At 38.9% G+C, this 14826-nt stretch overlaps 1 protein-coding gene across 1 annotated transcript in view; it reads right to left on the minus strand.

The window, feature by feature from the left end:
• The window catches only part of HOOK1 (hook microtubule tethering protein 1), a 28508-nt gene extending 15886 nt beyond the window's left edge, over positions 1-12622 (minus strand). The window contains exons 1-8 of the mRNA XM_009636235.2: positions 12571-12622; positions 9531-9616; positions 7765-7837; positions 7395-7445; positions 5226-5358; positions 3151-3218; positions 1308-1370; positions 345-428 (exon numbers count right to left, since the gene is read on the minus strand). Coding sequence (XP_009634530.2) covers positions 345-428; positions 1308-1370; positions 3151-3218; positions 5226-5358; positions 7395-7445; positions 7765-7837; positions 9531-9616; positions 12571-12621 — 609 coding nt within the window. The 5' untranslated portion in view covers position 12622. The remainder of the gene's footprint in view (positions 1-344; positions 429-1307; positions 1371-3150; positions 3219-5225; positions 5359-7394; positions 7446-7764; positions 7838-9530; positions 9617-12570) is intronic.
• Between the last annotated feature and the right edge of the window lie 2204 nt (positions 12623-14826).

Genomic DNA, 14826 nt, shown 5'->3' on the forward strand with positions numbered 1-14826 from the left:
TTTGGATACAGTTCAAAAGACTAGCGGAAGCAGTGACTAAAAATGAAAAGGGCACGGTAACATTGTTCTGATGGCTACCTGCTACTACGGGTAAACATAAAGCTAGCAGACCAAACAACCTTTGAGTTAACAGTTGGCACAGGACCTCAGCTTACACTTCCATCAGAAACTATTTCCAGTAATTGCATTTTGGAGTACAGAATGACTGCTTCTCCCCCACAAACAGCTAAGAATTCTCATAGAACCTTAAATAAATGCAAAATTCACTTCACCCTCCAGAATTTCTGCTTCTTAATAGCAGCACTATTACATATTAAAGAAATAAGCATCATGCTGTTTCTTACCTGTAAATCTAGCTCTTGACATCTTTGTGCCAACTCTTCTTTTTCTGCTAGTGCTTCCTGAAGATCTTCCAAAGCTTTTTTTAGCTTTTAAAAAATAAGATAGTCAATCATTCTGGCCCATATCCAAAGTACTCACAGTTCTAGCTTCCAAAATGTCTGAATTGCATATACCAATTGTTTAAAAAGGAAGTTAGGTACACATTGACACAGAAACCTGTATGTGCACTGTTAGATCAAGACCACCTGCATTTTAAGTGACTACCACATGTAGTAGTGGTAAGTAAATTATTGAAATTCTGAGTAACGTGCAGATTCAACACAACAACTCAGGCTAAAAGCATAACAAAACCAAAGAGGAGCATTCGTGTTTTCACAATTTCAAAATCCCTGCCTGTTGAATCAAATGCTCTTCATCTCAGACTAGAAACAGTGATCCTTCATGGGCAGGCACTTTTAAAGACCACTTCATTTTATGTGCAACACCTTGTAGTGTTCAGGGTTATCAAGAATTTTCATGACCCCTTAAAAATAACCTGAAGTGTTTAGCCTGGCATGGCTCAGCCTTGATGTACTCCTAGCACTTCTTGCAACATAGGTTTGCACTGGCCAGTTTTACCCCATCCATGAAGATGGCATAGCAGTCACTGCATTTTTTTAAAGCAGCTATAAAATAGCACATAACTTTTCACTTAATTGGCACTGAAACATGGTATTAATTTATTGTATATTCTCTGCCCTTTGTGAACCAGAATGGTTTAATCATGTCAGCTCTGAGTGGAAAACAGACCAAGCAGTTTGTGCAGATAGAAGACAAAAGAGTGGAATTTACTGTTGAGTTGTTTGGGTTTTTTTAACTTTTAGATTCAAGAGGAAGAGCACACGTCCTCTTCATTTAAGGGAAGGCAAAATACCAACTTATTGTCCAGGCTTGAATTACAAGAGCAACAAATACTAGGCAGTTACCTGCTGTTCCATTTCACTTGATGCATCGCTTGTGGAAGGACCTGTTACCTCCTTGCTCATGAGCTACAGAAAGAGGCCACAGGAAAGGAAGGTTAGAGGTTAAATATCTCTAAATTCACTGTCTACTGAGTACCGATTGTATTTTCCACCATGTCCTTGCATGCCTTCAATATATCAAAATAGATTAATAATAAGAAGAAAACACACCTCATGGCTGGTAAAGGATTTAAACAAATCTAGAACAAGATTACTTTTTTTTTTTACCTCCCTCCTCCACAAATTAACCAAGTTAGCAGTAACATCTTATTGGATGAATACAATCTCTTGAAGTTATTGCTACCCCTTAGTCACGTTAAAATGGAGTGAACCAAGGACAGGATTTCACTCAATTAATTTAATAGTTATCACACTTCTTTGCATCATGTTAATTGCCATTAAGCAAACAATGGGAACATTAACATAGCTCTCACTGATCTCCAGTACAAAGATGTACACAGTCTGTCTGTCAACAATGAGAGGGCTTTACTTCTTACTCAGAAATTACAGTATTATTTCTTAGATCTTCTTCAGAAAGAAAGTTTGATTAGTCAGAGTACAATAAACAATAGGTTTATGGATTTATTTCTCCCAATAGTACACTTAGAGCTTTAAAGACTACAAAGTCAATTTAAATCTAAGTTTTAAAGCCTACTACCAATTCCACTGTTACTTTGATGAGAGTGCAATTACACATTAAATTTTCTTCAAAGTCAGCATTTAAGTTTTGCCTCCCTCCACACTCTGCTTCACAGTCCTGAAGCTCACAGGCACGAGCGTCCTGGTTTTGGCTGGGACAGAGCTAATTTTCTTCCTAGTAGCTGGCCTAGTGCCGAGTTTTTGATTTAGCATCAGAATAATGTGATAACACACTGATGTTTTAGTTGTTGCCAAGTAGTGCAAGGACTTTTCAGCTTTCCATACTCTGCCGGGTACACAAGAAGCTGGGAGGGAGCACAGTTAGGACAGCTGACCCAAACTGGCAAAGGGATATTCCATACCATATGACGTCATGCTCGGTATATAAACTGGGGGGAGTTGGGCCAGGTGCAATGATCACTGCACAGGAACTGGCTGGATGTGAGTCAGCAGGTTGTGAGCAGTTGCATCACCTGTTTTTCCTGGGTTTTGTTCCTCTCTTGTTGTTTTCCATTTCATTACAATTTATTATTATTATTAATAATTTATTTTATTTTAATTACTAAAATGGTCTTATCTCAACCCATGAGTTTTCTTACTTTTCATCTTCAGATTCTCTCCCCCATCCCACAGTGGGAGGAGGGCGAGCAAGCAGCTGTGTGGTGCTTGGTTGCTGACTGAGGTTAAACCATGACAGTGAGTGACTGTAGAGCTATGTTCTTAGTTGGATCATCCAGCTCACAGCAAATTAAGATACCGGTGGGAGAACACCATGACAAGAATAGAAGAGATGCAGCTGGGAGTTTGTAAATCAGATGCTGGAATGGTCTGTCAGAAAAACATAGCCTCACAGTTATGACCAGCTTAACTTTGGGTCCAAGACTACAGCACTAAGACAAAAATTTCAGAACGTGACTCCAGTATAACCAGCAGTTGGCAATGAGATACATTTCTTGTTTGAAACAGGAAATCTTAAGCATTTGTTGTCTCCACAAGTTGTATGTTTGGGCGTATGAGACTGAAATCTTGGTCCTGATCCTCCCAGATAGTTTAGGGAAGTACTTACACTCTTCCCTGACCTTTGCTTGGATGAAAGAATTTATGAAGGTCAACAAACGGATATTCGGACTTCTCAACTGGCAGCATTAGGCTGTGAATTCTTACTTACCTCTTGAATGGCTGTCATGACAACATGTTGAACAGACTCTTCAAGCGTCATGATATTCTGTATGTGTTCTGTGAAAAAGAATTTGTATGTAACATGACAATGTTAATCTTAATGGCTTAAATAACATGACATACCATTTGCAGAAAGATCCAGAGGAAGAAACTATTCTCTGTAAAGCTTCTTCAAAACAGGTAGCACTCTTTTTACACAAAATACTGCTATTAACCAACATTATTATCCAGTAACATGGTAGATAAGCGTAAGAGATCATAATCTCTTAAGAGAGCAAATTTATACTATGCATAATAGAGCAAGGAGATTTTAAGACATCTGTATTTCTATGGTTCTTTTTTCATAGATACATCTACGTATGTATATACATAAGCTTTTGCAAAGAGTCAACAAGCTTGCAATTGAGTTAATAAATAAAACTTAATGAAAAAAAGTAATTGCTAGCATCTTCATTCCCAGTACAGCCTGACAGATTACTTCCCAAACACTCTCTCTAGCTGCTCATGGCTTGGACAGGTATACTCTTCACTGGGTAAAAACCTGGCTGGATGGCCGGGCCCAAAGAGTGTTGGTGAATGGAGATAAATCCAGCTGGTGGCATGTCACAAGTGGTGTTCCCCAGGGCTCAGTTCTGGGGCCAGTTCTGTTTAATGTCTTTACCAACGATCTGAATGAGGGGATCAAGTGCATCCTCAGTAAGTTTGCAGATGACACCGAGTTGGGTGGGAGTGCTGATCTGTTTGAGGGTAGGAAGGCTCTACAGAGCGACCTGGACAGGCTGGGTCAATGGGCCAAGGCCAACTGCATGAGGTTCAACAAGGCCAAGTGCCAGGTCCTGCACTTGGGTCACAACAACCCCATGCAACGCTACAGGCTTGGGGAAGAGTGGCTGGAAAGCCAGCCAGCAATAAAGGATGGGGGTGTTGGTCAACAGCCGGCGAAATATGTGCCAGCAGTGTGCCCAGGTGGCCAAGGCAGTCAACAGCATCCTGGCTTGTATCAGGAACAGTGTGGCCAGCAGGAGCAGGGAAATGATCGTCCCCCTGTAGTCAGCACTGGTGAGGCCGCACTTTAAATACGGTGTTCAGTTTTGGGCCCCTCACTCCAAGAAGGACATTGAGGTGCTGGAGCATGTCCAAAGTAGGGCAACAAAGCTGGTGAAGGGTCTGGAGCACAAGTCTTAGGAGAAGCAGCTGAGGGAACTGAGGGTGTTTAGCCTGGAGGAAAGGAGGCTCAGGGGAGACCTTATTGCTCTCTACAACTGCCTGAAAGGAGGTTGTGGTGAGGTGGGTGTCAGACCCTTCTCTCAAGTAGCAAGTGAGTGACAGGACAAGAGGAAACAGCCTCAAGTTGTACCAGGGGAAGTTTAGGTATTAGGAAAAAATTCTTCACCAAAAGTGTTGGAACAGGCTGCCCAGGGAAGCAGTTAAGTCCCCATCCCTGGAGGTATTTAAAAGACACGCAGATATGGTGCTTAGGGACATGGTTTAGTGGTGGACTTGGCAGTGTTAGGTTAGTGGTTGGACTTGATCTTAAGGGTCTTTTCCAACCTAAATGATTCTATTCTAGCCTATTCTTTGATGCAGTCGTTTCAAACTACCTAGGAATCACACATATTCTACTAACAGAATTCATGCTGAGGATACCTTACCCATCAGAGCATTGAGCATTAGCTCTGGTAAGGGGAGAGAAAACTCAACTAATTCAGTCTTGAGTCTCTGCAGATACACAAAAGGCAATTTCTAATAGAGATTTTAAATTTAATTTGCTTGATTTGCATTTAATTAAGTTTTAGGTCTTGGTACATATTTTATCAAGTATGGATAATCCACGCACACTTTGGATTATTTTTTTAAACCTACCCTGAGCAAAGTTTGGGTTTCATTCACAGAAGTTTCCCATAGATTTTCTGCTTTTAAGTGAACTCCAGTCTCAGAATAGACTTGGAACATAATAAAAGAGACTTTTTGAATCATAAAAAAGAAGAGTTTCTACATCTCTTCCATCTTTACAACCACCTGAGGCAGTCTCCTGTTTCTTGCATAGATTAAGGTAGTACGTACCTTGTTTCCTTTCACAGTTGACTGCACAACCTAAAATAAGCTGCAGAAGCCTGCCCAGTTCAGTGGGATCCGAGTTCTCAGATATCTGGTTTAAGTCCGGAATAAGCTCTTCTGAAATCTGCTGACCCAAGAACTGGAAAAAAAAAAAAATACTGAGAAAGTAGACTCTCACTTTTGTACAACATGAAAGTCCAGCATCATGTAAGAAATCTAGACTCAGTAAGCCATACAAAGAAAATGGACTATTGATAAGTTTGTTACCATAAAACTTATGGAAGGGAAATATTTTAAACACTAAACATGGAGATACACACTAAAAATATTGGCTTACAAGAGACAGTACATAGATAGCAGATGAGGAAATCTGGAGAGTTCTAGATAAAGCAAATTCTTAACTCATTTGCAACCTGTACTGGGTCAAGCTGCATGGTGCTGTGCTTTCTATTGTTATGTAGAAAGGTGTTGATAACACACCAGTGTTTTGGCTGCTGCTGAGCAGTGCTCGAACAGCATCAAGGCTGTATCTCCAACATTTCCCCACCACCGCCACCAGTGGATTGGAAGGGGACAAGATCTTGGGAGGAGATGTAGCCAAGACACCTAACCCAAATCAACCAAAGTGATATTCCATACTATATGACGTCAGCTCAGATATAAAAACTACGGGAAAAGGAAGAGGAGAGGGGGCATTTGTCTTTTATGACATTTTCTCTTCCAGAGCAACAACTATGCATACTGAAGCCCTACTTCCCGGGAAGTGGCTGGACATTGCCTGCTAATGGGAAGTAGAGAATAAAATCTTGTTTTCCTTTTGCTACCGCGCATGGCCTTTGATTTTGCTTCTTTATTAAACTGCCTTTATCTTGACCCACAATTTTTCTTTCTTTTCCATCTCATTCTCTCCCTGCCTGTCCTGCCAAAGAGGGGAGCGATAGAGAGGCTTGGTAGCACCTGGCATCCAGCCAAGGTCAACCCACCACAGGGCTTCATACATGAAACCCAAATGTCACACACTGTGCCTCTCTTGGGCCAGCAAAGACCGCTCCAAACATTTGTCTCCATCCCTCAGCATGGATGTGTGCTTGGGGAAAGGGGTACTCAATCCACTGCTAGTCAGTGACCTTTACCATACTTGGCACCTCAGATTTTTCTCTGAATAGTAGACAGTCTCTGAAGTAGACAGCATTATAAAATACATGTGAAACACCTAGTAATTATTTAGTGCAATGAAGTTACGCACTTTAGTAAGAGTTCTGCAAAATTGTTCTGGCAAAATCACAAGTTCTGGAAGTGTGTTAAATGGGGGTTTAGTTAACTGACCGCTTATACAAGAAAAAGTGACAGTACTAAGTTAAAAGTTCTTCGGCAAGACCTCAAATATGAGAGAATTAATTTATTTTACCAACATAGTAAAAAAAGGAACTAAAAATGCTCCCAAATTCAGTTGCTCCCTAATCCTTCAAAAAGCTCCTCATAAGGAGTTCTACTTCTGGCCTTGCCAGAGAGCTTCAGTCCTGGCAATATGGAAGGGCTTAGCACTCAATATCACAACTAAGCCCAGACGAGACCAGGAAGCCATAAGATGATCTGGCAAGTTTTTCTATACCATACCCATTATATAACTGTAACCAAGCTCCATACAAAATTCAGCTTTTTTTTTTTTTTAAACTCAAAATACAGCACCCTTTTATGACTACTGTACTCATCCTGCATGAGAGAGAACAAACTATAATTCTTACTATGTCCAGGAGGATTCGTAACTTATCTCTCAGCTTCCAAGTGAGTATCATAAAACCTATATGAGGGTTGCCAAATCTGTTCTGTTGTGTAGAGAAGAATTAAAACTTCACTAGACAAGAGCAAACATAATGCACACGCAAATGTCAACAGATTTCTGCGGCTCAGCCCTTATGACATTCACGTGGGCAACGACAGAGACATGGTTTCCAGATTATACGCTAAGAGTCTTACCTAAAATACACCTGCTGAAATTAACTTTATATTCACTCAGACCTCCCACTTAACCAGATAATTATCATATACTTTCCGCCAAAAAAGTCCTTCAAATAAATTACTTTGCCAAGAAAAAAAAAAAAGCTGGGTGAAGGAGGACAATAACCGTAATATTTAATGATTAGAACAGCAGAAGAATTGCTGCTTTTTCCATACCTCATGATAGTAGTCCATAATTCCTTGCAGTATCTTCTTCAGGTTACTGGACTAATTGTTGTACATGAAAGATAAGGTTACAGACTTTTATTAAAATTCTTAATTTTACTTCAATTTAATAATAATTTATAATAAAATGTTTACATAGCGTATCTACAAGAGGACCCTATCATTACAGGAGAAAAGGTATCGCAATGGAAAGTCCCCACACAACAATATTGGAAGGCACTAAACTACTGACAGTTCAAGTTCATTTAAAATAACCTAAAAAAATCCAAGCTTAATTCTGTAGTTTTTGGACTGCTAGATACTCTCAGGACAGACATGATACCCAACCCCACAAACCTTCACTATCTTCATTTTTGAATACCTTTATTCTCCAGTTGTCACCAACATCATCTTTAATGCGATTTAGCCAAGATGCATCAAACCAAGCAACATCTCTGAAACAAAATTAAATTATTAAACATCAATAAGCACACACTTAAATAAGTTAAGATACCAGATTCCCAGCATTAAATCATCAGATGTTTGACTACAGTGTCTAATGAAGCATGAATTCCTGGAGATTGCAAGTTATACCTACATCACAGTAAATTTCCATCTTGACGGCTGAATTAAGACACCACCATCCAGGGCAGGAAGAATTTCTGTACTTAGGCTTGAGCTAACTACAAGCTAGTTCCTGCTTGAGCTAGGAACATGTGGATGTGAAGGCCTTTATCATGCTTAATTTTTATAGCTGACAAAGTGAACATAATGATGTAAAGAAACATTCTCTTTTGACTAGTGGTGACATTAAGTTTGGTACCTACTCCTGTACATTTGCACTTTCCAACATTTGCTACAATTCAAAGGCACTTACCAAGAAAAAAAAAAACAAAAAAACCCACAAACAGCATTTTAAACTACTGGGCTTTTTTTTTGTGTGTGTCTTTGGTTCCCCTGGGCAGCATAATTCCCACTTTGCCAGCATAAATAAAGATGAGTTGCTGAGGGAGTTATTTACACGCACTGAGCTGCCAAGCTGTACAATCACAGCATATCTAACAATATCTTAACTTTTACACCATACTGTTTATTCACTGGTCTCAAAGCACCTAATAAAAGATAATTATTATCCCCACTTGCATATCAAACAATTTGGTTGTAAAGAAGTTTGCCCAAAGCCTGTGGCAGCCTAGTACCACAAACACATGGGAAGTAACCCTCAATGAATCTTCACTAAGCAATCCTCAATCAATTTTTGCCATGCCCCAGGAAAAGAGCGAGCTCTGTCTTTACATATCACATTTAAAACCTTTTCAAGCAGACAGGGGGGGTTCTGGATTTGGGTTTTTGGGGGATGGTGGTGGTGTTCATTTTAAGATATTGCTTAATAATAAAAAAAAATAGTTTAAGCAAGAGATGGTAATTCAGACTTCTTTACTATCCAAGCCAACAATAACAATAAAATAGCAGTGATGACTTGTAGCATGAAAATCTTTTATTGAAAGACTCATGCTACAACCTTCTGAAGTAACTTTAAATTTCAAAACCAGCATGACACTCAACCCAGTACTATTTGTCATCACACCAATAAAATCGGAATTATTTTGCTTTTGGTTAGCCTACTATTATTTTTTTAATAATAAAATTGCCATTGAAGTTTCATGATTCTTTTTGCCATGCAAATAGTAAGTTATCACTTAAATCCTAGAACTTAAATGTCAATCAGTTGAGCAATCCCAAGAGGAAGAGAGCACAAAGACACGCCTTTTGAACTTTTAGTTCCTCATTCCAAAGAGAAACATATTGCCTGAAGCATGAATACCCATGGAAATAGTGTTGACGCGAAAAGTGAGAAAGATCATATCATTCTTGCCCAATTACCCTGAAGTATGAATTTAATACTGCAGAATTAGAATATTACCTCATCACCTTCTCCATTCTATCACATTATTATTCAACCATTATATCATCCCCAAAACAACAATATAAAGGTATATTTTATCTTCTGCTATCTGTCAGAGCCTTAAGTTTCTGTCTACTAAAGCTATACAAAAAACTTTGGGTGGGAGAAAGCAACTATGCATGTCAAACACAAAAACCTCAAGAAATGAAATACCTCTTCTTCAAACTTAAGCATCAACTTACATTTGGTGAAGTACCTGTGCCATGGCAACCCCATTAGTCAAGTCCTGAACATCTCTGCAAGGTGCAGCAGTATGGAAGGTCTGCAACTAAAAGAGGGAAAAACATCATGTTTCTCGCTCTGTAGACAGGACAGGAAGTTAGTTACCATTTTGCTTTTCCAGGCACAAGCATTTAGCAAGATGTCTTTCTACTGGAGGCAGCTGAAATCCTTTTGAACAATGTCAGTTTTAAGCCAACCCAATGATCTCAATACTTGTGACTGCTGATTATGACTAGTAGCTTAGTAAGTTATTAAGCTTTGCTTTTTCATGCTAGTCCTTCTATTGTAAATCACTAACTCAGGAAACTTCTATTGCAAACCACTAACTTGGGAAACTAAAGTCATATTTATGCACCCCTCAAATTACGTTGGAGTGCTTAATTCTGGACACATAACTACCTAAACAAGAAATGGCATCAGAAGAACAGGCAAAAGTTGAAGGGGAAAAAAAAAAAAATCCAGTCTTTTACTACAAGCATTTAGTAATAGAAGTTATGACACCAACAGACACCCCTGAAATTATTTGGGGGTTAAGAATGGGAGGGAGAAAATTATGCAAAAACAGTGGAAAAAAGTCTGAGAGCTACTGCGTACTTTAAGGGCATGAAGACAGCTGAAAGAGACTGAACCATTTCAAGTCCTGTGAGCGGGCAACATATTTCCTTACCATTCAGGAATTCCAAAATGACTCTAAATATGTTCCTATTGAAATATACAACTTCAAAATACTGCTATAAACCCAAGAAATTTTACTATAACCTGAAGTTATATATCTTTTCCTGGTAAACATATCTTATTCACATATTATTCCTGGTATTTATGTTTAATATATATAAATATTTTTGTTTTATTTTCCAACCATCATACTACCTAGTGTTTAAACAAACACAGGGCTGGATGCAATTTTACCCTGTCTACATATTTCTGCCTAAACGTTAAAGCAAAGCTCCAGTTTTCAATCTTCTCCTCTATTACAAAACCAGGTTATAGATGGAAGCATTTTATAATACGTTGCCTGATCTATTCTGTATGAATTGTTATATACAATCTTTGTATTCTAACTAATGCTTCCAGTTCCTCTGTAGCAGGCCTTTGTCCCATTGTTATAGGGCTATACAAACATGATGCAACTACCATCCTAAAAAATACAATTTAATAGCTCAAGTGTTCCGCAACCAGCTTCTGTAAAAGCAACTCAAATGACAGGAATACCTTCAACATGTCTATGACCTTACAGAGCGCTGCAATAAACACCCAGCAGACAGCTCTACACATAAGAACCCCATCATCAACTAGCTTCTTACACAGCCATAGGCAGCTCTTCTGTTGCCTGCAATTCTGACTGCGTTAATGTATAAAGCCTTAAAACACGGAGGTACCTAGGTCCTCAGACCACTCCACAGACTGTAAATAGTGACTGCAAACTCTGCAGAATACTCCAGGAATTTGTGTCTTGGCGAACCTCTGGAGCACGGTCAGTACATTTCTATTTAGCAGTCCTCAGAGAAGTTTTCTTCCATGAACTTGTGCAGACTCTTCCTGATTTGCCTTCTCCAGGAGCTCAAATCTGTATTGACCATTACCATACCCATCTCATCACATGATTACTTAGAAAAACAAGAGCTCATCAGCAATTCTTGTAAGTTCAGCCTTCTTTACAATGAATAAAATAGAAAGGGAAAAGTTTGCTCTTAATTAAAAGATGTATATGTGGAATAGAATGGAAGCAAGAACAGATCCTTGTAACTTCTGTCCACTGCAAAAATTGACTTAAACTTATTACGTTTACAACGTCCTAAATTACCTGTCCATCTGTGAGAGGGCTTTCCCCACACATCCTGTCAAACGTAAGCTTCTTCAGAGGTCACTGGTGAATGACCTTTTCAAGTGTGTTTGGGAAATGGAGCTACCTGAACAAGAGTGGTAGAAAAGTACAGCTTCCAGCTGTGAGAATTTGAGGCAGTTGCTGACCATTCTATGTTTATAAAGAGTGACCACATGCTCTGAATATTTGTTTGCTTGCTTCAAAAAAGGTCTAATCAAGGCAAGAAGAGCAAAATATGCAGAGCGAGTTTTTTTCATTTCTTTTTCAATTAAAAAAGTATTTTTAAAATCCCATATTACAGCAAGCGAGAAGTCAGTAATCCCTGGTGGGTTACATAAAAGATTAAATGGGCGGCCACAAACTGAAGCAGCTGTGATTGACCGCACTGTCTTCTAATACTATAGCAGCCTTAATGCCAACGCAAGAACAAGCATGTGAGCTTACAAGTCAAGACTCAGCATGCCGGAACACAGAGTTTTATGGCACAATATCGTGATGCTGCCATTTGGATACACCCCCTTGCAAACCGAAGACATTGCTAAGTACAGGTACTACCGTTTCACTCAAGCCTGTTGGAGCAGGTGAACAAAGCCTTAGAAAACCTTGCAACATGCAACACTGCTTTATGCACGCCAGTATCTCCCAGAATAGAAACAGCTAATTAAAATTAAGCAAAAAGCAGAACTGGGAGTCTTAGTTTCTCCATATATTAAGAAGTACGTAAGCACCTAGAAATAATATGAGAGTAGCATTAATTACAGGTTCTCCAAACACCACGCCACCCCAATCATTTCCTCAAAACAGATTTTTACTGCACTTACAAAAACAATAAAGGTAATGGGCATGGGAGCGGGTTGGTAGAAGCAGCCATAGACTTCAGGACTACGTAGTACTCCTAATCTTTTTTCAGATTTGATTGATTTTGCTAAATATAGCTTCAAGTACATGCTGCTACTCATGATGAAGACCATTTCACAAATCTAGTTTCAACGCACCCTGCCACTTGCTGCCACGAGAGGAGCAAGTATTTTTCTCTCAGACACACAGCTACTATGCTCACAATATACATTTGAAGATTTAATTCTGTATCATATAACACTTAAAGCCTTTTCTCTGGATCTGCTGAAGGCTCTACCACCAAACAGCTGTAGATTTAACAAGACTGTTCACATTACCCAGTAGAAATCAACTATCCAACTCTTGGGAAGGTATGCCCTCAGTTTCATCCAGACGATGTAGAGCTGAGGTTCTCCATTTTATACCCAGATTACACATGCTAGAGACAGAAGTTTTATAGAGTTAGTCAGAGAGATTTTAAAGTAACAATAAACATTCCCATTCTTATTCCCTTATTCTTCCCACAATATTAATAGAATAACTCAGCCATTGGCAAAGTTAACATTACCAATGCTGCCAGTGCCAAACAGGGGTACATCTGTTGTGGAAAAAGCTTTTTTCCTGTTTAAGATGTTACCACACAACTAGTCCATAGCTTGGAGAGAAAGACAGAAGCAGCCTCAGAGTGGTACAGTACTGAAAGACATTCAAGAAAGTTTTGCTCTACTACCGTAAATACCTATTGTAATGGCACCTAAACACAGAAGATACTACTGCATCGCCAGGCCTACTGCTGCTACTCTTCGCAGCTCCACTCCCACCCAGAAGAGGAAAATATTACAGTTCACATATACTAACCAAAGTTTGCCTTTCTGGCTTAAAAAATTGTTTCTGCAACAGACTTGTGAATTCAATCTTAACAGATATTACTTAAATCAATTTTTCTTGGAAACTCATTTACATTTCCTCTATAATTTAATCTAACTCCATCATGTTTTTCCTATAACATCCTCAAAACTTTAAATTCAATGACATCTGGGTTACAGAACTAATGGATAACATTTTTATTCATGTTTTCTCTTTCTTCTCTGGACAACACAGGTTTTCTAATACAGAATTTGCTAAAATTAAAAAAAAAAACCACAAGAAAATCATAATCATCTCTTTGCTATTTTAATGCGTAAATAAATTGAAAACCTTTAAAATCACAGAGAGTTACAGAACCCTTTTCTCTTCAGATATACAGCACTTCACTCCCCCCTGCTCAAATATGCTCAACTTCAGGTCAATATTTTTTCTATTATTCAGTCTGAAGTTCAAGTTGAAAGGATGTTTGAAATATATCTTAGTGTTAACAATTGGTTTCTACTAAGTTGTAAACAAGGTCTGAGAAATAGGGTGTTAAATCTAAAAATATGCATCTGGCAATGCATCTGCTGAGTGTTGCGTACAAAACCTGAACACACAGAATTGGATGTTCATTTACATTGACAACACTACACAAAGCTCTTTCAGTTTAAGGCTAGTTAAAGTTCCATTAGCATTCCCTTTAAGATTCATGATGTAATTACAGCTATGTACTGGGACAATACTAAAAATGAGAATTAGGCTTAAAATATTCTAAGCAAGAATTGTAAAAATTATGAAACAGTTCAGTACTACTAGCAGAATTTTGACAGGACTTCAGGAGTGTATTGATTTATTTTGCAATTGAATCCTGATAGAGTTATTCTTACCTGACTACCAAAAGGAAAATACAAAGTTAAATAGCCCAAAAAAGAGAAAAGAAGAGGATGCATAGATTAAACAACAAAAGACATCCACCTCCAGAGAGGTAAGCATAAGACAACTGAAATTCTAAAGATCAACAAAACATCAGAAACATACAAGGTCACTAAAAGTAAAATGGAGGGAGGAAAAGAAAGGAGGAAATTGATTTTCAGTGATTTATTACAGACTACCTCATTAAAACTGCTGTACTGTCATGTAGAAAGTAAAAGGAACACCTACTCTGGTAGCTGTTGCTATCCCTTCTGCCAGTTTCATTCCTGGATCTCCACAATGCTCCTATAACGCTTCCCTTCTTCCTAATTTACACTTCATATAGGCAAAACACCTGCTATTTCTAGAGAAACCCTCCACGCCAGGTAACTGCAGCCTTCCCTGCCAAGATTTCATGCAAAAGTTCTATTTAGTGGAGCTCACTTTCACCAAAAACATTGCAAGACCTACAGACGAGGAAGCAGAAGAAACCTGGAAAGAACAAGGGATAAAAAGAAAGCAAGCTTGAGAGATGAACTGAACAAATATGTGTTTCTCCCACAGGCTGTGACCGACTGTAATTAACGCTTTAACCAACCGAAAGCTGGTACGAAATGTTCAGAGGTTTCTGCTCCTGCCGACTCAATTCAAATTAATTGCATATATTTGTTAACTACCGAGCGGTTTCCACACTGAAGCCACTGCCGGAGAACCACTGCCTAGGCCTTTGGGATATTCAAAAGGCCACATCTACACCTCACGGGTGTTTTGCAAGAACACTTTACTGACTGTAAAAACACTTGTTTTGCATGCACGCCCCGTTACTGCAGCCA

This window comes from Egretta garzetta, unplaced genomic scaffold, assembly GCF_000687185.1.
Source record: "Egretta garzetta isolate BGI_Z169 unplaced genomic scaffold, ASM68718v1 scaffold163, whole genome shotgun sequence".
Classification (NCBI taxonomy): domain Eukaryota; kingdom Metazoa; phylum Chordata; class Aves; order Pelecaniformes; family Ardeidae; genus Egretta; species Egretta garzetta.